This window comes from Lepus europaeus, chromosome 18 (assembly GCF_033115175.1).
Source record: "Lepus europaeus isolate LE1 chromosome 18, mLepTim1.pri, whole genome shotgun sequence".
Classification (NCBI taxonomy): Eukaryota; Metazoa; Chordata; class Mammalia; order Lagomorpha; family Leporidae; genus Lepus; species Lepus europaeus.
Window position 1 is genome coordinate 21,479,786 of NC_084844.1, and position 24,125 is coordinate 21,503,910.

Sequence of the window (24,125 nt, forward strand, 5' to 3'; positions counted from 1 at the left end):
GGCCAAGTGAGGCCCTCCCAGAGAAGTCTGAGCCCAGCTCTCTGTGCCCTGCCTGGCCTTAAGCCCCAACCACTACAACATAATGTGACACACAGAATGTTCTGGTAACTGCCGCAGAGGGAAATGGTGCCCAACAGATAACATAACAAGAATAAAATATACCAAAAACAAATGCATGGTATGCTGCATTTAGAATGTGACTTTCACAGAAAAGTGAGAATTTCAAAGACACCAGAGATACTAAAACAAAGTCTATAACTTTAGAGCACATTACCAAATATATATTTTCTTCCCAGAAAATGGCATCCAAAGCCAGAACACAGAGAAATATAAGCCTGACTCAAACGGAGCATTCCCACCCACCCACACATACACACACACACACACACACAATGCATCTTAAGTGCGGTTGCACTGTGTACTTCAGTGTGTAAAGCTCAGGTGACCCGCTTCGACTCCCCCTCTCAGGGCTCACAGCTGTGAAAGCTGAGGACTGCGAGGCTGGGGAGCGGAAGGCAGAGGCAGGATTTGCACCCCAGCCTGCTAACCACAGCGACCAGTGTAAATGCAGACGGACCTTGACGGGGAGTGTGTCTACAAAACATAAACTCCTGCCATCAGGGCTTCTCTCCGAACTCACCTGGAGACAGAGTACGTACACCTTTCAGGCAGGGCTTTTTCATCCGACCCTCGTGACTTCCACCCACTTCCTAGGCCTCCCCCTTGTCCAGACCCGTGGGCTCTGTCCCTGTGGGAAAGACTGGGGGTGTTCACAGCCATCATCACCCTCTGACCTCATTCTCACACAGCAGTCTACAGACTGCAACTCATGCATGCAATTGCAGAGCTCGTCGTGTGCACTACTTGCAGATCACATGGATTATGAGTGTTCGCTGCCTGCAGTTTATATGGCCCAAGGGTATGCACTGCAAACAGATGTACATTACATGCATCATATAATGTATGTATATTATACACAAATTACAAAGTTCACCTATGTACATTAACCCACAACAACTGTAAATTATGGCGAAAACTATTGATGGTCTCATTTTTGTGATAAGAATACTGGGATCCGAGAGGCTAAGACTGGCAGGTGGATTAACAGCCGAGCAGGACCTTCACCCCCAGGTCCCCATTCCTTCCACCAGCTTGAACTGCGACAGACACAGAAAAGGTCATCACCAAGATGACTTTTACAAAGAGGAAAAAACAAATCTTTCAAGCTGGGAGAAGAGAGCTCTGTATAGCAAGCACTCCTAACCAAAAGACAGGAGAGAAGAAACTGACAGTCGAGCGGTGCATAGCAAATTAGAAGCAGTAAAATCAGTAATGAGAACGGCGTTCTCAGATACAGAGGAGGACAGTGAGAAGGAACAGTACAAAGACACTGGAAACAGCGACGCCAGCAGAGCCGGCCTGTGGCTACACAGGGCCCAGTCTCCACGGCTCCCTGGCCGCTGACTCACAGGACAAACTTAGGCAAGCCTTTCTCCTCTCAGTGCTTCAAATACTTTCATCTATTTAAAAAGAAAAAAAAAAAAAAAGAATCCATTGTAGTGGTTACCTGTCCATAAAACAAGTTGAGAGCCTTGAACAAAAGGATACCTTAGCAAAACGTGATTACTTCATGCCCAAAAGAATCCCAATTAGGATAGGCACCAAAATATACAATTGAAGACAACATCATAAACTGTATTTTGTTATATAACCCTATCAGGTAGCTGACCACAGCACGACACATCATGAATGCCATAAAAAATCAATAATAAATTGAACCTCATTGTAACATCTTCTTTTCAGTGACAGGAAAGTAGTTGATGTTGTGCTACTAATGTGATATTCCTACATATTTCACCAGATCATTTTCTGAAAAAAAAAAAATAATAATAATGGGGCAGGCGTTGTGGTGCAGCAGGGCAAGCTGCTGCATGGGGCCCCACATCCTGTATCAGAGTGCCAGTTCGAATCCCAGCTGCTCCGTTTCCAAACCAGCTTCCTGCTGATGTGCCTGAGGCAGCAGACGCTGGCTCAGCAACTGGGCAACCTGGATGGCGCCTTCTCCGGAGGGTCTGGGGTCAGCAGGTAAAGGAAGCTGGAAGGAGGGAGGAGGCAGAGGGCCTCCTGTCTTGAAGGTAAAAGTGATAAGTGAGGTTCAGCTCTCAGTATTGTGGGATAGGCCGACGCATTCTCCCTGGGCTCACACCGAGGTGCTGAATAACAATCATGGGGGCCAGAGCCGTGGCAAAGCAGGTGAGGCCACAGCCTGCAGTGCCGGCATCCCACTGCTCCACTTCCCATCCAGCTCTCTGCTACGACCTGGGAAAGCAGTGGAAGATGGCCCAAGTCCTTGGGCCCCTGCACCCACATGGGAGGACGCTCCTGGAGGAAGCTCCTGGCTCCTGGCTCTGGATCGGCACAGATCCAGCCATTGCAGCCAACTGGGGAGTGAACCAGCAGATAGAAGACCTCTCTCTCTCTGTGTCTCTGCCTCTCTGTTAACTCTGCCTTTCAAATAACTAAATAAATAAATCTTTTAAAAAAATGAATAACAACTTCAAATGAAGACGACTTCATTGCAACCAAGGTGGCAAGACCTCGACAGCAAGAGGAAGACGATGATGCTAAACGGCCGTGTCTCCTTGAGAGCTGGCGATTCTGAAGTCTAAGTAGAAACAGGCAGAGACTGGTAGCCGTTCCTCAGCACCGCAGGGCAGATCTGCACACAACATGCTGGGCTATCTGGCAGTACACTGAATTAGTGCACACACGCACACACACACACACACACACACACCGCTTGGATCCAGAAACTGAAGGGTCCTCAGAAGCAGGAATTGTGTCTCATGAGCTCTCTATTCCCAGAGCCACGGCAGACTCCTGATACAATCAATAATGGAACGAACTAAATGAGATTTTAATTACAATTATTTGTGGCTATGGACTTTCTCCAAAAATGGAATTAGAGTCTAACTGTGTAGTTTGAGGGTAGGAGAGACAGCAATGGAAACATTTTAAGCACAGCTGGGCACATGTAAATGAACAAGTATGTAGTCAACAACTCAGAACTGCAAAAATTTTAGTGAACCTAAAACATTATCTCCAGGCTTTAGAAAAACAAGATGGGGGGATGGGGTGGAGGGGGAGGCGAGGAGATCAGCAGTGCAGTGACAGTGGAAGCCCTGGACCTGCTCTTAACTCGCCAACGACCCAAGCAAGGGGAACTGCACCTTTTGGTTACTGTGTCTTTGCCTATAAAATGGAGGGTCTGAAACAGATGACAAACCCGGCTCATGTCAGAGTCCAACTCTATACTCCTATAAAACAGGAAAATAAACAATTGGCAACCGGAGGCCAGCAGAGGGAAGGAACCTGTGAGATTTTACATTATAGCATCCTAACTTCTTCGATTTATATTCTCTTCTGAAAAGACCATGAAAAGCAAGCATATGAACATACAAGGAAAAAAACACCTGCACTCGATTTTAAAGATTTTACCAATGGGCCGGTGCCGTGGCTCACTTGGCTAATCCTCCGCCTGTGGCGCCAACACTCTGGGTTCTAGTCCCAGTTGCTCCTCTTCCAGTCCAGCTCTCTGCTGTGGCCCAGGAAGGTAGTGGAAGATGGCCCAAATGTTTGGGCCCTGCACCCTCATGGGAGACCAGGAGGAAGCACCTGGCTCCTGGCTTCGGATCAGCGTAGCTCTGGTCATACCGGCCATTTCGGGGGTGAACCAGCAGAAGGAAGACCTTTTTCTCTGTCTCTCTCATCATCTAACTCTACCTGTCAAATAAGTAAAAAAGGAATTTTACCAACTTCTTGAAGCCTATATTTTGAATTCCAAATTAAAACCTCAGCTTAAATTAAAACACTGTGTTGATTTTTTTTTTCAGTTGGGAAAACTGGAGTCATTTGGGGAATAAAGCAGTGAATGGAACCCCCCATCTCTTTTCCATCTCCCTCTTAATCACTCTTCCTTTCAAACAGATAATAAATCTTTAAAAAAAATAGTTTGTGTAAAGTGAAGCTAAAAGGTTAGTTTATTTTGGTGCAAAATAAAATCTATTCATGAATAGCTTTTTTATAATACATTTTCTGTGAATTTTTTTGCAGACCTATAATAATCAAGGATTTCAAAATATTTGGAACCAAAATAAACTTGCAATTCCACTCTCACTTTTTGAAGTGCCTTTGTCAGTCCCTATATACAGATACTATTTGGAAACAGCATTCAAGGGCCAGTACTGTGGCATAGTAGGTTAAGCTTTTGTCTGTGGCATGGGCATCCCATATGTGTGCTGATTCTAGTCCCAGCTGCTCCTCTTCCAATCCAGCTACCTGCTAACGTGCCTGGGAAAGCAGAAGATGGCCCAAGTGCTTGGGCCGCTGCATCCATGTGGGAGAGCAGAGGAAGTTCCTGGCTCCTGGCTTCAGATCAGCACAGCTCTAGCCATTGCAGCCACCTTGGGAGTGAACCAGCAGATGGAAGACCTTTCTTCTGTCTCTCCCTCTCTCTGTAACTCTGCCTCTCAAGTAAATAAATAAATCTTTGAAAGAAAGAAAGAGAGAGAGAGAGAGAGAGAGAAGAAGGGAGGGAGGGAGAGGGAGGGAGGGAGGGAGAGGGAGGGAGGGAGAGGGAGGGAGGAATAGCATGCAGTTGACTGTCCTCTTCCTCCTATTCTGAACCACCATACTGAATAGAGCTCGGACCTCCTATCTGTTGGCCCTCTACCCTGGAGAACCCGAAATATGATAAAACAGCTTCTTTTCAAAGGGCCTGAGTTTAACAAACTGCGGCACTGGCAGTGTCAGCCTGCTGCCTCTGTGTAGGCTGGGTTTTGTTCCTATAGCTGTCTCATCTCTTTCTGGAACCCTCCGAATCACAGAACAAGGACATGGCAACTTTGCCCGAAGACGTACTACTCCTCTGTTCTGAAATGCCGCGTGGAACACAGACGCACTCGGGGGTCACCTGGCCACTGTGCCGCCGCCGTAACAGGTGCCTGTAAAGCATTTCGGGGTGGAATGCTTATCTTTAAGAGGCCCAGGCAGCCAGCCTCTGACCCCGATACACCTGCACACGACTCCATTCATCTGCTCACTGTCCAACCTCTCCCACAAAACACCCACTCTCTTTTCACGACAGCATCTCAGTCCTTCACGAAGATGGACCAAATGTGAAAACTGCAAATGTTTCAGCTGGGAAGTCCTGCAAAGGAAAACCATGTTGATTCTGAGCAATTTGAACGCTACTGAATTTTTTTTTTAAATCATAAAAACCATATCGCGGGTGAAATGCTCACTGACCAAAAGGATGACTAGGCGGTGGACACCTAAGAAAAGGCAGTGGAAGCCTTCGCCCTTGGAGTTCTGTGGTTAAGAACGGAGCCCAGCAACCTGCCAGACACCTAACTGGAAGTGGGAAGCTGCACGCGTGACCCAGGGATGCTCTTTCCTGTCCTGTGGCTCCACAGACACTGGCACTGATAGACCACTTTACAAAAGGCACATCACACCTCATCAATATGGATAACTCTGATGTATCTGTGGAAAAAATGTTCTTCTATTTTAATGTCAAATTTTTAAAAATGTAATAAAAGCTTTAAAATCCTATAGAAAATACATAGCAAAGTGAATTCACTTTTGATTCTTACTTGTGAATTAACATTTTTAAAAACCAAAGGCCAGGCCGGCGCCGTGGCTTAACAGGCTAATCCTCCGCCTGCGGCGCTGGCACACTGAGTTCTAGTCCCAGTTGGGGTGCCGGATTCTATCCCAGTTGCCCCTCTTCCAGGCCAGCTCTCTGCTATGGCCCGGGAGTGCAGTGGAGGATGGCCCAAGTGCTTGGGCCCTCCCGCATGGGAGACCAGGAGAAGCACCTGGCTCCTGGCTTCGGATCAGCGCAGTGCGCCAGCCGCAGCAGCCATTGGAGGGTGAACCAACGGCAAAAAGGAAGACCTTTCTCTCTCTCTCTCTCTCACTATCCACTCTCTGCCTGTCAAAAAAAAAACAAAGGCCAATCAAAGAAGGGGGTACCTTTCTCTGAAGGGAGGAGAGAACTTCCACTTTGACTATGGCCTTGTTGAAATAAGATCAGAATTGGCAAGCTCAGGGGGCTTCCATCGCCTTGGCAACTCATGACTAGAGCCTGGAGAGACTGCTGACACCTTAAACAAGAGTGTCAATTTGTTAAGTCAACAACAGGAGTCACTGTGCACTTACTCCCCATGTAGGATCTCCATCCTTAATGTGTAGTTCACTGTGAATTAATGATATGACTAGTGCTCAAACAGTATTTGGCACTTTATGTTCTGTGTGGGGGCAAACTGATGAAATCTTTACTTAATATATACTAAATTGATCTTCTGTATATAAAGATAATCGAAAATGAATCTTGATGTGAATGGAACGGGAGAGGGAGCGGGAGAGGGGAGGGTTGCGGGTGGGAGGGAAGTTATGGGGGGGGGGGAGCCATTGTAATCCATAAACCGTACTTTGGAAATTTATATCTACTAAATAAAAGTTAAAAAACAAACAAAAAAACCCAAAGGCCAACATTGTGGTGCAATGCATTCAGTTGCTGCCTGCCAATGCTGGTATCCCATATGGGCATCAGTTTGAGTCCCAGCTGCTCCACTTCCAATCCAGCTCCTTGCTAATGCGCCTGGGAAAGCAGAGGAAGATGGCCCAAACACTTGGGCCCCTGTCATCCACGTGAGAGACCTGGATGAAGCTCCTGGCTCCAGGTTTCCGCCTGGCCCGACCCCAGCCATTGCAGCCATCTGGGGAGAGAACCAGCAGATGGAAGAGCTCTCTGTCACTCTAACTTTCAAATAAATAAGTAAATCTTTTTTTAAATTAACTTAATTCTAAGACAAAATAAGGTGCATAGGGTCATTTTCCTAAAATCATTCTGGCTATCCATGTGTCTCCCAAAACACACACAGCAGTGGCGGTGCAGGGGCCAGCGGAGGGCAGAGCCTGACTGTTCCACAGAACGTAAGGGTGGGCAGACAGGGCCGCAGGAAGTGAGTGCGGTCCAGCTACAGCCGGCCCAGGAAATGACCACAGTCCAGCTCGAGCCCAAGGCAGGCAGCTCTCTGGTTCCCGCTGGGGGGCTGTGACTACCGAGGCCCCCAACCTGCTGGTGGTTCAGCATGAGGCTACCAAGGAGTCGCTGCCAGAGGTGGGGGACAGTGAGGCCAGCGCCGGGGTAGCCCAGATGTCCTCTTGGAGGCGCTGCACACAGACAGGGGCTGCAGAGTGTGCTGGTGCTAAGCAGGGCCGGTGGGGAGCAGACACAGCTCCGTGTGCAGGAGGTAGAAACCCACGCCCCTGGGCTGACCCAGCTGCCTGGCCCCTGCCTGCCTGAGCAGAAGCTTCTCATCGTCTGAAATGATGTTCACCAGATGTCACCAGGGGCTGTGCCTGTGTGATGGAATTTGGGAGGCTTTTTTTTTTAAATTATTTGACAGGTAGACCTTAGAGACAGTGAGAGAGAGAGAGAGAGAGAGAGAGAGAGAGAGAGAAAGGTCTTCCTTCCATTGGTTCACTCTCCAAATGGCCGCAACGGCTGGAGCTGCGCCAATCCAAAGCCAGGAGCCAGGTGCTTTTTCCAGGTCTCCCACGTGGGTGCAGGGGCCCAAGCACTTGGGCCATCTTCCGCTGCTATCCCAGGCCACAGCAGAGAGCTGGACTGGAACAGGAGCAGCCGGGACTAGAACCCAGCGCGCATATGGGATGCCGGCGTTGCAGGCGGAAGATTAACCAAGTGAGCCACAGCACCGGCCCCCTGGGAGGCTTTTTAAAAGCACTTTTTTCTTGTGCTTCATGTATAATTGAATTGTTTACAATAAAAATGCATCACTGTTACCCAAAAGAGGCCTTATTTCTTTTGAAAGCCAAGGATACCCCATACCTTAGAAGCTAAGAGGAAAATCATTGCACGACAGCATTGAGAAGACTGCTTCTGCCTCCCAGACTGCACCAGTCTCTCCCCGGCCTGTGCTGGCTACACTACAGCAAACAGCCTGCTGCAGGTCCACTCGTACAAATCAAAACCCCACACCTGACACAAAATGAGATGTGGCCCAAATTCATGGCGCTAATGTCACTGGCTCTCAAACTCACCTGAAACGAGTGGGGAATGATCAGTTCCATTCTGGATCCTCGTGAGAGGGCCTGCACAGGAAGCCTGGCCCTCACACAGGCTGCGGGGGACCGAACCCCTCTCCTGTGAGACCGGAGTCTGTGTGAACAGGAACCAGAAGTGATCGTGGCCAAAACCAACACGAGGCCCATCCCCACCCCGCAGCATGCTGCTGGCCACCCCACCTCTCCCTAGCTGGTGCCATCTTCATCAGGGCTCCCGGGCTTGGTCGGTTTTTCTGCTGCCATAACAGAACAGCTGAGACTGGATGACATATAAAGAAAAGAAGTGTGATTCTGACAGTTCTGGAATTCTGGCAAGTCCGAGGTCAAGGGGCTGCGGCTGGGGCAGATCTTCCTGCTGGTGGGGACCACAGAGTCCTGGGGTCACTACATGACAAGCAGTGCCATACCAGAGACAGCCAACTGGTTATGTAACAGGCCCGTCTCCAGATAACCCCTAACCCATGGATCAACCCATCCACTAGGCTGTCTGTGCCTTTGTGGCCTAATCACCTCTTCAAGGTCACACCTCCTGGTCCCACCTCCCAATGCCTCCCAGTGGAGACTGAATTTCCACCTGCGTTCTGGGTGGGGCACACTGAAACCACACCATCCTCCTCTCCTTCATCTTTTTCTCACGTTGCAGACCTACGTGGCCGCAGGCTCACCATCCCAGCGCTCCCCGTGCTTCCTTGAGCTATGGCTGACTTTTGTTCCCAAGCCCGTGCACAGTATGATGGGGAGAATCCCAAGGACCTTCCTTGATCAGGGTCTGTTTCTTCTGGGGGCAGGCAGAGTGGAGCCGGTGCACTGCCTGGTGTGGCTCCAGGGGTGATCGGAGGAGGATCAGCTTGGCGGGCGACTTCTCCCGCTCTCTGCTCCAGAACCCACACTCCTGAGAGGCACAGGAGGTGACGGGCTGACTCTGCAAATGACCCCTACTGAGCCTACAGGCATGCAGGAAACGCCGACAAGCGGGCAGAGCTCTGGGATAGACAGATGGGAGACGTGATCCCCGCCTTCCAGAAGCCTGCAGAACAAGTAAAAGAGCAGGGCTGGGCCGGGCAGTGGGAACCCACAGCTTCCGGCAGCCAGGGCAGGGCAGGGACGCCCGCCTGTCTACACCTCGGGAGACTCCTGGATCCGGAAGAGGCAGTGTCCTCCTAGAAGGGGCACTCAACTCACACAGGAGAGCTCGGAAAACAACTGTTGAAAGAGGCACCCTCAGACTACCGGGCAGCAGGGGTGGGCGACTCTCCCAGCTGAGGGCACAGCTCAGACCCGAGCAGCAACACCCAGAATGCACCACAGCTCGGGGTCACTCACCTCCGGGAGCCCCTGGCTCTTGGCAAAATGAGGACAGGAACCCTTTCCTGGCTATGGGATAACAAGAAGTGCATGATTATCATGGAGGGAAGTGTTGTCCGGGACCCCAGAGACTCGGCTAAGTCACAGTGCCGTGTGGTCTTTCGGCATGTCATGTCCTTGCCAGACCCGCTGCAGGCCTCAGTTTGCCGCCTCTGTAAAATCAGTGGTTTGGATGCAGGAAGGCTAAAGTCCCTTCCTTCGCTGCCGTTCTGGTCCCCTTTAAATCTAGGCAGCATCCGGCTTCTGCCCCAGCAGCCCCCAACCTACTTTATTCCTAACCTTTACCTTGGCCAGAAAGTTTAGGATTCAACAAGCACGTTAAACAGCCCGTGGCGCGCTTCCTGCTTCCTGCCGTCCCCTGTGTGGGTCACCGCCAGAAGGAATCCGGCCATCCCTGGGCTCGGCCGGCTCCGAGCCGCACACCTCCCAGGGACCGTGGAAGGTCGCGAGCCCAGGCCGGACTTGCTTGGTTTGGAGGCGTGCTGGGATGAAAGGCAGCTGAAAGCGGAAGGCTTGGTGGCTCATTAATTAATGACAACCATAATTGCGGGTTTGTTCTTAAGAGCAATTCCTTTGAAATTACTTTCCATCACACAGCGACCGCCACAAAGGGATCAGATATCCGGAGCCTTCTGTTTGCCTAGCATGGGGAGTTTTACTCCAGGACTCGAGAGTCTGCTCTGATCTGACTCTGGCTTTGTGGTTCTCCTCTCCCTCCAAAGCTGTGTGTGTGTGTGTGTGTGTGTGAGACGTCAGCTTTTTAAAAGGAAATGTAATAACCTCTGTGAGCTTTAATCTGACCTTTTCCAGGTAAATGGATAATGGAAAAATTCCACAGGAAGATAAGAAAGACTCCTGAAACTAATACCCACCTGCGGTCGTGGGCCACACCTCCGGGTCAAGACTGGGAGGGAGGAAGCATAGTGGCATGTTGGTGCTAAACAACAACTAACAACAACAACTCGTGTAAAGGCCCGGGGCACTTGAGGATTGACCAAGAGGAAACACATATTGCACAATGATACAATCTTGTTGGGACAGTTGTCAGAGACGGGAACTCCCACAGCAAAGGGCATAAAACCATCCAAGGCAGTCTGGGGCAGCTCACTTCTCCGGTGCCAGGAAACAGAGCCGAGCCTGGTCCTGCTCCACACACAGATGGGACCATGAACTCCAGCCACGGCTTCAGCCAGACCTCCCTGGCCTCCCCCCATGCCATGGGGGCTGGCTGGGGCCGGCCAGGAAGCTTCCCCAGGGCTCCCAGCGTCCACGGAGGCGCAGGGGGCGTCCGTGTCTCCCTTTCCTTCACCCCGCCAAGACGTCAGCCCCCTGGAGGGTCTTGGGGGTCTGGAAGAGGCGGCTCCCTCCTGGGCGGAAATGGGAAGGAGACCATGCAGAACCTCAACGACCGGCTGGCCTCCTACCTGGACAAGGTGCGCGCCCTGGAGGAGGCCAACGCCGACCTGGAAAATCGTATCCTGCAGTGGCATCAGCAGAGAGAACCTGGCGGTAAGAACGATTACTCCCCGTACGAGGAAAGCATCAGCCACCTGCAGGAACAGGTAAGATACGGGGGCGGGGGGGTGGGGGTGTCCTGGTGCACGAGATGGGGCTACATCCCCAGGGGACCCTGGGGAGGAGAACTTAGTACGAAAGACAAAGACTGAGAAAGTGGCAAGAGTGCTTAAAATGATTACGCTCAGGTATTTAAGGACATTTTCTTATTAGACCTGAAGTGTGGACTTGCGGAAGTGTGTCAAAAATGACAGAAGCAAAAATCAGAAAAGGATTGGAGACAGTTTTGGAAATGAGGCTGCCTGATTTTTGACACACCAAAAAAAGAAAAAAATCTAAGCACGCTGAGGCAGTCAGCTGTGTCGGCATCGCTCGTGAGCCGATGATATCACAGTCCTGCTACGGGCCGGCACCAGCTCTGCATGCTCAGTGCACAGGCATGAGCTCGGTTCTGCTCCTCGCAGTCCTGGCCACGGCGTGGTTACCCACCAACAAAAGGCTGAGATACACTATTTTGGAGCTCACACCTAAAAGCTGTCCCTCCCTCAGGCCCCTAGACACTAAAGTCGCTCAACTCTGAGTGTGGCCTACGACTGGACAAGCATAATCAAATGAGTGTCCTTTTTAGAACTTGAGAGTTGGGATGAGTTACAGACATCTACTTCAAATAATAAATAACCTCTCGGGCGCAAATGACAAAAAGTTAGGCTTACACCTCTTAGGACCTCTCTTAACCTTAGGTCAGAACAGAGAACCCAGTCATCTCGGAAATAAGGCAGCAGAAGTTCCCTCTTACATAAAAGCAGGCCCAGAAAGTTCCCTGTACAACGCTGATTTAACCCAGCCCTGAACGGGCTCCGCGAGTTTCCAATATTTACACCGTAGCAGATTGCGACATTCAGCTGCCCCTGCTTGAATGTAGGAAGGACCAATCAAGATAATACAAATCTGTCCTCATAATGAACCCTAATTATTGAATAATCAGCCTAATAACTGACTGTGTAATTACCTTAACTATATAGTGCATGGTTGTCTTTACGAAAAAAACAAGGTGACTCAACAATCCTCTCCAAGTTTCTTCATTTAAGAAAGTGGCTTTGGCTTTAGGCTGGCAGGAATAGAAGATGTTAGCAGATGGAGAGTTGAGAACATGACTCCCGAAAAGAACCGCGAGTTCAGACCTGGCCAAGGAACGCGTTAGCTAACAGAGGGGAGAAGAAGGAGAGAAAAGGGAGAGAAATGTGCGTAGAGCAGGCTTCGTGTTGGGTATTTGATACTCATACCCAGGCTGTCCACGCACTTCCTGCACTGACAGATAGGCTCCGTGTCATCAGACTTCATTCTCACAACCTTGAGTTTGGAAAAGCAGAACTGCCGTTCAAAGCCGCCCGCAAGAGGCGCAGGTGGGATTCCCTCCCGGGTCTGCTTCCAGGGCTCTGCACTTCCACCTCAGCCTGGTGCTGACCAGTCTGCCTCACGCAAAAGTCATACTTCACATTAAAGATCACGCGTTACATTTGCATCACGGCCACTCAACACACATTTCATACCCATTTCCCCATTCAAGTCTCACAACTCTGGGAAGCAGGTATTTTTAGCCTCAACTTATAGATACAGACTGGGAGCAAGTGGGTGTCTGAGTTCTTTGGAAGAGAACTGAGAAAAGTGAGTGGGGGCCATTACGAGGAAGGGGCGACTTGCCCGCCGTCCAGATGGCCTGGAGTTCTGGGCTGTGAGATTGAACAGGAAGTCTCTTGAGCTGTGAATTCCATTCTTTCTGGATTTTTACTTCAGATATTGCCCTTTCCCTACAGTTGAAGGAAGCAACTCTCTGACGTTAAAGTTGTCCCTCTGTCCCAACCCCCCTCCCCGCAATTGTAGAAGAGAAAACAGAAGCCTAAAGAGCTCCCATGGCATCTAGGGCTGGCCCCTTTCCGGGCTTGAAGACATCCTCCGAGTAGACACAGCACTCCCCAGCCTTCACTCAAGGGATATTAAAGGCTACTCAAAAACTCTGCAAGAAACTGAATTCAAAAAGATTAATCCAATCCTTGTGAAACACAGAATTGGATACAGTCATGAGAGAATCACAAATTCCTAGACTGACTCTCAACACTATCACATTGGGCATTTCAAGTTTATGGTCAGAAGGTCATTTTCTTCCCCCAGTCAAAGATCACACACCCTGGAGCAACAGTGTGGGGTTAATACACCGGCTAGATTTTAACAGAATGAACTCGGGGCCCTGGGGAGAAGCCAGGTGACTAATGACAACATACAGGGTAAGACCTATGCCTTACGGAGTATTTCTCAATCCATCCTCATCCATGTATTCCCTTGAAAGGTGTCTCAGGAATAGTGGCAGGATCCTAACACTGTATCAGGTAAGCCTGGATGGTGGGAAATAGTTTTAAATTTCAGAATTCCCACTTATGGACTACTCATGGAGACCACTTTCCATTTTGCACAAGGGTAGAGAATGCAAGGAATCAGGACCCGGGAGGACAGGCATTGGTAAGAAGGCCCTGAGCAGCGCTGTAGCCAGGACCCACAGGGTCCTTTTCCAGGGCAAAGGCAGAAGTCATGGTTCCATCTGGAATCCCCCAAGGGAAGAAGGGAGTTGCGCAGGGGCAGCCAGCCGGGCTGTCTCCCACCATGAACAGCAAATGATGGGTGACGCAGCTCAGCCTGTGGACCCCGGGAAGACTGTGAGGCAGACGTTGGTGCTGATTACAAGAAGTCTAGATTTTTTTTAATTTGTTTCTTTGACAGATAGAGTTAGATGGTGAGAGAGAGAGACAGAGAGAAAGGTCTTCCTTCCGTTGGTTCACCCCCCAAATGGCTGCCACAGCCAGAGCTAGGCCGATCCGAAGCCAGGAGCCAAGTGCTTCCTCCTGGTCTCCCATGCGGGTGCAGGGCCCAAGCACTTGGGCCATCCTCCACTGCCTTCCCAGGCCACAGCAGAGAGCTGGACTGGAAGAGGAGCAACCAGGACTAGAACTGGAACCCATATAGGATGCTGGCGCCGCAGGCGGAGGATTAACCAAGAGAGCCACGGCGCCAGCCCCGAAGTCTAGATTTTTTTAAAGAAAGCTAAACAATTTGCATTTTTCTAAGTGAATTCAGCTTCAAACTAATTTTGAAAAGTCTGCACAGTATGCCAGAAATATCCTGTGTTTACATTATTTTATTTTTAGCTCTTCTAATTCTCATCGGATAAAGTGGCTTTTATTGCTGCCATTTTATCAACAAGGGGGTAGAGACAGAACGGGCCAGGCTCGCTCAGCCAGTGGGCGCTGCAGCAGGACCCCAGGCACTGCTCCTCGGTTCCAGGCCCAGCGTTCTAACCACCTCTGAAGCCTGCTGTTGTACCTACATGAGGCCAAATTCCATGTAACCAACAGAGCATAAGCAGAACCAGATTTTTAAAAGGTGCCTTTGTAATGAGGCACAGCTTTGTCCTCAGAAAATCCTTTCTAAATAAAGGAATTAACTGTATAAATACAAAGGGACTGTCACAGGACTCTCTGACTCCAACTGAATTACAGCTATTTAGAGCTCACACCACTGAGGTCACCTGTCCTTGTACAAGCTCCTTATTTCACAAGTGAAAGGCCTGCAGTGGAGCTGGGCCCCCGCCATGCACAGTCAAGGACAGAGCCAGAGCCAAAGGGAGGCTCTCGGCGTCGAACGGCACAAAAGTATCATCACACTCCGACCTTGAGTGCGCCTGCTCCCCACGTCCCTAAAGACACTGGATCACACGTGCACTATTTCCCCGATTACAACATACTACAAACATGACTGCCCAATTCAACAACTTCAGTAGGATCTTCCTTTTTAAAGAAAAAAATTATATAAACACCCAGTGAAGACTAACTGGAGGCTTCAACACTGTCGAAGTTTATTAAGCAGCTTCACTGGACGGTAAGGAATGACTTCATGTAGTATTTTACTATCTACCGTGGGTGCAGATTCACCATACCTCCAAGTTGTGTGCTTGGCTACCACTACTCTAGGTAAAAGGAATATCATATTTGTGATAACCATTAGGAGACACAGTTCCCAAACAGTGAAGCTGACCTGCCGGGCCCATCCTTGCTATGAAGTGACCCCGGGCCCTGCACCTAGTGTGTGCTCTGTAGACCCATCCGGAGAGGATGACTCGTTGTCCCCCTGCCCTGCGTTGCAGATCGTGGACGGCAAGCTGACCAACGCACAGATTGTCGTCCTCATCGACAACGCCAGGATGGCCGTGGATGACTTCAGCCTCAAGTAAGTGCCCTCTCAGCAGTGTGTGTGGGTTCTGCCCTCATTGCCTTAAAGAAGGAAAAAAAAAATCATCTTGCTAAGGCCCACATCTAAAATCTCACTGGATACAATTAAAAGGCATACAACTGCAAAGGCCCTTTGTGTTACTTGAAGGGGACCTAGTTTTAAAAAACCAGATACAAACACATGCTATAGGGTGGAGAAATTTGAATACAAATTGAAAATTAAATGGTGTTAAACACTATCAATTTTAGGTACAATACTGTTATGCTTATTCAGGAATATATTTTACTTAAAAGATACATTCTAGAGTATTTAATGGTGAGAAGTTATAAACAGTATAATTTGCTCTGAAACAATTTAGCAATGAATATTGGCGAAGCAAATACGGCAAAATAGTGATGGCTGCTAAATTCAGGTGATAAGCATAATGGTGTTCATGGCTCTATTTTCTCAACCAAAACATTGACATTGAGTCACCATCATAGAAAGACGTAGCATGAAACAGACATACAAAGGATACCCTGTATGTATTCATTTATTCTCATTAAACCTGAAAAATCTCATTAAATCTCCAAACTTACAAAGACCACAGCCATCCAACAACAGATATTCTCTTCCCTTCCTTATTTTACTTTTCTATATCTTTAAAATATTCGTTTATTTGAAAGGCAGAGTGACAGAGAAAGAGAGAGACAGAGAGAGACAGAGAGGGAGGAAGACAAAGATCTTCCATCCTCTGGTTCACTCCCCAAATGGTTGCAACAGCCAAGGCTGGGCCAGGCCAAAGTCGGGAGCCTGTCACTCCATCTGGGGTTCCCACGTGGGTGGCAGCTGCCTTTCCAGGCACATTAGCAGGAAGCTGGATTGGAAGCAGAGCAAGCTGGGGTCCAAACTGGCACTCAGATATGGGATGCCAGCATCCTGAACTCACTTCACCCCAACACCAGGCCCTCTCTTGCCTTCCTTCCAACAAAAGGTATGAAAATGAACACTCATTTAAGAAAGACCTGGAAATCAAAGTCGAGGGCCTCCGAAAGACCTTGGACAATCTGACTATTGTCACAACGGACCTGGAACAGGAGGTGGAAGGAATGAGGAAGGAGCTTATCCTCATGAAGAAGCACCATGAGCAGGTAGGAGCGCCCCAGGGCTCCCAGGAATGAGCACAGCTCTTAGCCTGCACATCTGGGGTGACGCCATAGCCGCAGAGGAAGCCATCATCTGAACACCAGTCCTATTGCCCTTTGACCTAAATAATCCTAAGGAACAATGTAAATATCTAACTCCCCCAACTCCAGAGCCGTCTCCCCAGATGACACGCAATCATCAATAAAGATGAATTGGTCAGCAGTTTTGTTAGCACACAATGTTTACCGAGATTTGTTTGGTAAAATGGCAGTGCAGCGGTAAGTGTGTGAGACTGGACTTCCTTCATACACCCAATGGCCAGCAAATGGGGGGAGGGGCAGCAGAATAAAGAGAATCTACTGTGGACCAAAGCAACTACGGCTAGTGGCAAACTTTAAAATCTTAATTTCCAAAGGCAGCTAACTGATTTTTAAAGAGCTACCATCCACCTCAAGTCCCTCAGACTCTGATAAAATGACAGAAAACCAATTCCCTTTTTAAGCAAACGACAAGGCTTCTGAACATCAAAGAGCCCCAGTTTCTGAATAGCTGGTGAGTGATGATTGCTAATTAAACCTTTCCTGTGGCTGCTTGGTTTTCATGAAATCCTATGGGCGCCAGCCCTGTGGAGTCATAAGGCAGGTGGTTTCCAAAGCCTTGCTGCACCCTTCAGCTTTTGGTTATTACAACGCCTCCCAGAAGCCTTGGCCTGTAACCCTCAATGTCCAGCTGTTTCGCTATATAGTCACTGCACCAAAGGCCACCTGTCACAAAGAACAACACACCAGATGACAGTCTCATTGTTCCTGAAATGTTTTCAATCAGGGATCAAACCCATAATCAAAGAGGTCATTTGGTGACCTGTCATGTGCTACTTTTTATTTTTATAAAATTACTAGAGGAAAAATTATTTGTAATAAGTGAGAAATCAAACCAGTGAAAGGGTAAGGAGCACGTAAGCTGGAGTTTCAAAAGATCCATTTCCTGCTACCGATCAACACACCATCCAGCCTTCCGACTGGCACAGGCGGTTCATTTTCTTTCCCTGTCATTAAACAGGAAATGGAGGAGCACCATGTGCCCCAGGACTTCAAGGTCAATGTGAAGGTGGCTGCAGCCCCAGGGGAGGACCTGACGAAGGTCCTGGAGGACATGAGGCAGGAATACGAGTTTATAATAAAGAAGAAGCATCAAGAGTTGGACGCCTGGTTTAAAGAGCAGGTAAAAGAAAGGAGCCTGAACTCCCCAAAGGTTCCGTTCCCAGGTGGCCCCAACACTGATGCCCGTGCCTTTGCTCGGTCTCACAGTCAGCAGCCGTGTCCCAGGAGGCAGCCAGTCCAGCAGCCGTGCAGAGCAGCCCCAGCGACATCCACGAGCTGAGGCGCACGTTCCAGGCCCTAGAGATTGACCTGCAGGCGCAGCACAACAGGGTGAGTAGGGGCTGGGAGGATCCAGGGTCCTGTGCCACCTCTTCCACAAAGCCTGTCTTGACCTCTCCCTGGGGCCCCAGGCCCCAGCCTTCTTGGAACATCTCTCTCGTGTCCCACCTTCCGTACACACCGCACCTGACGAGGCTGAGAAGAGCAACCACTTACTGAGTGCTCAGGCTGTCGGATGCTGTGCTAGGGGGTTCATCACACTCCCCCAGGAACCTTCCCAGGCAGGTGTGAGTGTCCCTATCTCAGATGGGAAAAACAAACAGCTGAGTAAACTGGCACGGTCGCCATTTGTAAGTCACAGTGATGCTTCAGGATGAGGGACTCTGGAACCCTTATAATCTCTTAGGCTTCCCCCAAACCCCAGTGTGGATGATGTCTTGTGCCAACACGGTAGGCGACTAACCCAGGCCTGGCTGATTCCAAACTGCTGCTCTGTGCATTATCTGTCCTGTCACCCAGCAAAGTCCCTGTCATCTTCACTATTTGTCACATAATGCTCCATGAGTGTCACAAGCACTCAGAATTCACCAAAGCTGTCATTTGGTTCCCTTCACAGCCTTCTGAATCTTCTAACCATTCACCAGTTTAATTCCTGAGTGATATTCTACATCTGTTTCCTGAGGGGACGTAATGAGTTCTTTTGTGTCACAGGTGCACATGGTGAATGATTGTTATGTTGCCTGAATCTGTGATGGTGAACAGATGTTAAAAAGTGCACATCTGGGGAAGGTGTTCAGCCTAGCAGTTAGGATGCTGGTTAAGATGCCTGCACCCCACTCAGAGTACTTCGGTTCAAGACCCAGCTCTAGCTCCTGACTCCAGCTTCTTGCAAATGCAGAGCCTGGGAGGCAGTAGTGATGGCTCAAATAATTGTGTTCCTGGATTGCATTCCTGGCTCTTGGCTCCAGCCCTGCCCTAGGCCCAGCCATTCCATGCATTTGGGAAATGAACCAGCAGATTCACTGGAGGCTTTTACATAAGCTTATCTCTGTTCACTGGGAATCAAAACCAGGTGCTCTGATGTGGGATCTTGGCTTCTTAAACATCAGGTTCAATGTCCACTCCAAGAGTTGACATTTAAAATAGGTAGCCAGAGGCCAGCATTGTGGCATAGAGTGTAAAGCCACCACCTGCATTGCTGGCAACCCATATGGGCATCAGTTCAAGTCCTGACAGCTCCACTTCTGATCCAGCTCCCTGCTAATGTGCCTGAGAAAGCAGCAGAGGATGGCCCAGTATTTGGGCCTCTTCACCCAGGTGGGAGTCCCACAGGAAACTCCTGGCTCCTGGCTTTGGACTAGCCCAGCTCCAGCCCTTGCGACCATTTAGGAAGTGAACAAGCAAATAGGAGATTCTCTCACTCATTCTCTATGCCTTTCAAATAAATAAATAACTTTTCTAAAAATAAATAAAACAGATGATCAGGAAAGATTTTACTGTCAAGGTGACAGTTGGGCAAGCCATAAAAGAGACAAGGTGGTGCTTTATATAGCTATGGGCTTGTGGGCAGGAGGGAGGCTCCTGCTGGAGGGGACAGTAGGTACAAAAGCTCAAGGTGTGCCCATGGTTTGTAGGAACAGCAGGAGGTCAATGTGGCTTCAGTAAGTAAACACAGGGAAGAAGAAAGGTGAGAAGGAAAGAGGAGGATGGGAAGGAGAAGATGAAGGAAGGGAGGCCACAGGTCACCTGGGGCCCAACTGTCTGGGTTTTGGAGGCTACCGAGACAGGAATGAGTCTGAAACAGCAGGTGCACACAATTCTGGGGGCTTCTGCTGGAAGAGCAGGACAGCAGAGAAAGTGAATGACAGCTGAAAACAGACACAGGGTTAAGGGTCAAAAATGTTAAGTCAGGGGAAATTATCCCATGTGAAAGCTGGTGGGAATAATCTAGAAGAGAGGGTGACAATGATGATGCAAGAAGACCAGCGAGCGCCAAGGTGACCGCAGCACAGACGGCCCATGCAGCAGTGGCAGGAGCCCAGGGAAGGCCAGGGTGCAGACGCGAGGATGTGGGCGGGAGCCGTGGCGGGAGCGCCCTTCTCATGGCCTTCATTCCCCCAATGACATTGGGAATCCAGGGCCTGGGCTAAGGGCATGGTGGGGAGGACAAAGCAGCCCTCTAGGAGAGCAGGACAGTGGCAAGACCTGGGAAATGCAGTTTAATGGCCTGGTCGCATTAAAGGCCTCCTGAAAATCAGCAGCCGTGGCAACGCACGCTTACAATTTTCTCGCTAAGATTAAAGTTATGTGTTCCAGAAAAGCCCAAAAATCCAAATGGAGCAGCCAGTTGAACTCAGTCCTCTCCATCCTGGCCCAGAAAGTTCACATAGCAGTTTTCAGCCTTTCTAAAGAGGGCAGGCTGCTGCCACCTTCATAACCAATGCCTAAGATGAGGGATGCCACATTTACCAAACGCAGGACATTCCGTTAAATCTGAATTTCGGAGAAACCGCACAGTTGGGGGGGCGGATGTTGTTTAGTATAGGTATGTCCCCCACAGCACTGGTGCAATACCTGGGACACACTTGTACTAAAAAGTCATGAACTGCTCATCTGACACTCAGATTTAACTAGGTGTCCTCTATCTTGCCTGCCATCCCTACTTGAGACCCTTATGTGAAGATATAAAGCAACAGCAGTCCCTGGTGGGATCTCCCTCTGGGAGGTCGTGATACAAGCATCAGGTGATAGAGCACAGTTCAGAGCAAGAAGGCATCCACCCAACCCAAAATGAGCAAATGAGTAGCACAGACAGCAGACGCTTGTAGGAGTCAGCAGAGTTGCCAGGAGCTCCCCAGTGGCTTCATGTCCAGGAAAATGGGCTGCGGGAGTCCCAAACCTCCAAGTCAGCCCACTTCTCACCTTTGTGTCCCCAGCAGCCCCTGAGAGACACCTAGCAGAGGGGCTGGCCTATGCTAAGTACTCAGCAAGCACGTGCTATTGAATGAATCAAGCCATCAGTCAGTGAGCGAGAGAAATCCGATTTCCTCTTTCAGAAATCTGCTTTGGAAAGCATGTTGTCAGAGACGCAGTCTCGGTACTCCCGCCAGCTCCGGGACATGCAGCAGGTCATCTCCCACTACGAGGAGGAGCTGATGCAGCTGCGCCGTGACCTGGAGCGCCAGAACAATGAGTACAAGGTGCTCCTGGGCATCAAGACCCACCTGGAGAAGGAAATCGCCACCTACCGCCAGCTCCTGGAGGGAGACAGCCGAGGGTAAGGCAAAGGCTGACAGCAGAGGAGCACGCAGAGGGCATTCAGGCCCCGTGTGGGCATCTATGCAGCTTACAAGTGCAGCTCACAATGGTCACTCTTGCAGGGCCGGGGAGCCTTTTTTCTGCCAAGGGCCAGGTGGATGTTCATAACATCACTGGCAGGCCATAAAAAGTGATCAGCTTGAAGAGTACCCTGCTGCGGTTGCCCTGGGTCTCTCAGTGGGCCAGATGTTCCCCACCGCTGCGAGGAAGACAGGTTGACTTGATGTTGCCTTTCTTCAAAGATGCCTATTTCAAGTCCTACTTTATTGGACAGCAAGTATGAATTAACCAACCGGTACTCCCAGGATACTAAGATTTGCAGTCAGGACATTTAAGATTAATGTATTAAAGTCTCTAGAAAGAATCAGCACAGAAGGTGTTGCTGGTTGTGTTTCCCAGTGGGAATGCACACAATTTTGACTTAAAAAATAAAAAATAAAAGGACAGGGAAACTATTTGAGCCCACCAGCAGCAAATGATTCAGAAGAGACTGAGAAGTCTCGATATTTCTGACCACCCCAGGAACATACATTCTATGACTCAAGGGAAAGAGCTATGGGGTTTTTCTAAAAATACTTACACAAAGCAGCACTGGACCAAACTCTGAACAATCTGAGAAGTTGAGGGGCTCTGGGCTTGGGATCCAGACCTGGAAGGACGCTGGTAGAGGCAAAGCCTGCAGCCAGCAGGAAGGGGGCGGGGAGAGGGCAGCCAGACATCCCCTGACCTCAGGCCATCCACAATGGAGCCAAGAGAGTTCCCTGGACCCATGACCTGGAGACTGCTCAGTGCAAACAATTATCCTCAAAGAGCTGAGAATTTACAAGCAGGCGGAGGAAGTTAGTTCACCCTGAGAAGTTTTTTATGGCTGTTGGTTCATACTAAAGTGAGCTTTAACCTTTATCACTTTTATAGGACGACAGAAGAATCTGAATCAAGTGTGAAAGGTAAATATATATATATATATTTCATTGTTGAGTCTACTTTTTTCATGAATCAGCATGTTTAGCCATTCTGAAGTAGTTGTGACCCTCCATGGGCTCCCAAGTGTCTTGTGTTCCGTCTTCATTTTACCCCCAGATGGCCAGGAATTTTCAGTTAAGTCCCCACGTTTGGTAATGCAGACAAAGTGAGCTACCATACGGCCCTCAACAATGTACAGGAAGGCTCCGTGTCAGCAGCACCACAGGGCGATCATTAATAGCATCATTATCTTTGTTAACTAATGGAGCCCATCTGCCAAACCCCCAGGAAATTAAGAAATTATACCGATCATGTTCCAGACTCCTGTCTGTTGAACACTGGCATTCCGTAAGGTTTGAATAGTCTGCCATCAAAGGCGTTTCCCAGGGCTTGGTAAGGCTGAGAACACTATTCATCTCTTCTCAAACAGCCAAGTGCCAGGACGTAAACAGCCAACAAGAACTGCTGTGAAGAAGAAAACGAAGAAAGAGGCAGAAACAGTTTTTCTTTGTTTAACCCAGTATTGCCAGACATCCTTGACCTGGGAGCCTTCTGAGCCTTTTAATATCTCCCAGAGAAGTTCCGGGAAAACAGAGTCTGGAACACCTGGCACTTTCTGATAAGTTGTGATCAGGTTGTTCTAAGGCATTAGAGACTCAGAGAATCCAAGCCGGAGTCATTCATAGCCATGTAATAAACAGCTCGTCTAATCGCGACCCCTCTGCGAGAACGAACCAGGGGTCCATCAGGCTCTCCCTGCCCATGTCCACTGCATCGTGGATGGCCCCATCTACTGCTGGAGAGGTTTGATTTGAACAAGGGTCCCCCTGTGTCTTGCTTAATGGTTTCAACTCTCCTCTAGGGTTTAGAATTGGTTTGCTGATGTGTCAGCCACGTGCTTACTCAGATAAAGGCATACCTTTGAAAACAGTGACCATGACAAACATCCTCGGCTCCTAACCCATCCCTCACGGGGCATGGCTTCTCCATCTTGAGATGAAGTGCAAATGGCACTTAGAGCTCTGTAAGCTCACAGGACCTGTGGAGAAGGTGCCGTGGAGCCCACATGAGCAGAAGGAACTCCATGGGCACCTATGCTCTGCCCTTTGTATCAGGCACACTTAGATGACGACCTTGACCTCCAGAAAGTGGCAGTGCTCAAAGGGCCTCGTGTCCTTGGGAAGGGAGGCCCATCCTCCTGGCCGCGTTCCCTTCCCACCACAGCAGAGCCCGTCGTGTTGCTTGCTGATCATTAGGGAGGGTAGACGGAGCCTTCACAAGCTGACAGAGGGCCTGAAAGTTAGGAACGCTCAGGTGGTGGGGACATGGCAGTGACCTCTCTGCTGTTCTCTCCCTCAGCATCTGAAGTTTCAAAGATCAAGGCCATCACCCAGGAGACCATCAATGGAAGAATAGTTCATTCTCAAGTGAATGAGATCCAAAAGCATACATGAGGCCAAAGCATCTGCCTGTTGTAAAAACGACTTTTCCCCAATGGAAAGTTTTTGCCCAGAAACTAATGGGTGAGTCCTAAATGGTATCCATGGAGTTTATCGAATTCAGAAATTTTTATTTTTTCTTGGTAACTATCTCACCAGACTTCCCAAATACTCCCAACGTACCGCTGCACTTTTTTGAGTCAAAGCGTGAAGTTTATCTGTTCAAAGCCCTAGTTTCTTATAACAATCTTCAGATTCCCATCCTTGTGCATCTATTTTGTAGCCAATAAAACTCCACACCAGCGGTATCATGTCTTTTCTTACACTGTGAGACAAGATAGCACTCAAGGCCTCATCCCAAGGATGGATTCTCACACCACTGTCCATAAAAGGTGCAGAGGGATTTTGGTGCTCCAAATGCATCCACAGCAACCAAGCTTGGGCAGAATGATGACCCTGAAGCCCTGCGACCTAGGGGGAGACGTGGTTCACCAGGCTCTCCAGATTTCTGCCAGCAGAGGGGGCGGGGGTAGGAGTGGGGGAGTAGAGAAAGAGGAGCCCAGAGAGCCTCAGTTGAAGGTGTGAAATG

At 49.3% G+C, this 24,125-nt stretch overlaps 1 protein-coding gene across 1 annotated transcript; it reads left to right on the top strand.

The window, feature by feature from the left end:
- Positions 1 to 10,644: 10,644 nt before the first annotated feature.
- KRT23 (keratin 23) lies at positions 10,645 to 23,800 on the top strand. Its single transcript, XM_062216496.1, has 8 exons — positions 10,645 to 11,081; positions 15,227 to 15,309; positions 16,286 to 16,442; positions 17,497 to 17,658; positions 17,745 to 17,867; positions 20,873 to 21,093; positions 22,050 to 22,081; positions 23,457 to 23,800. The coding sequence occupies exons 1-8, from the start codon at positions 10,686 to 10,688 to the stop codon at positions 23,549 to 23,551; spliced, it is 1,269 nt and encodes a 422-aa protein (XP_062072480.1). The 5' UTR covers positions 10,645 to 10,685; the 3' UTR covers positions 23,552 to 23,800.
- The last annotated feature ends 325 nt before the right edge of the window (positions 23,801 to 24,125 follow it).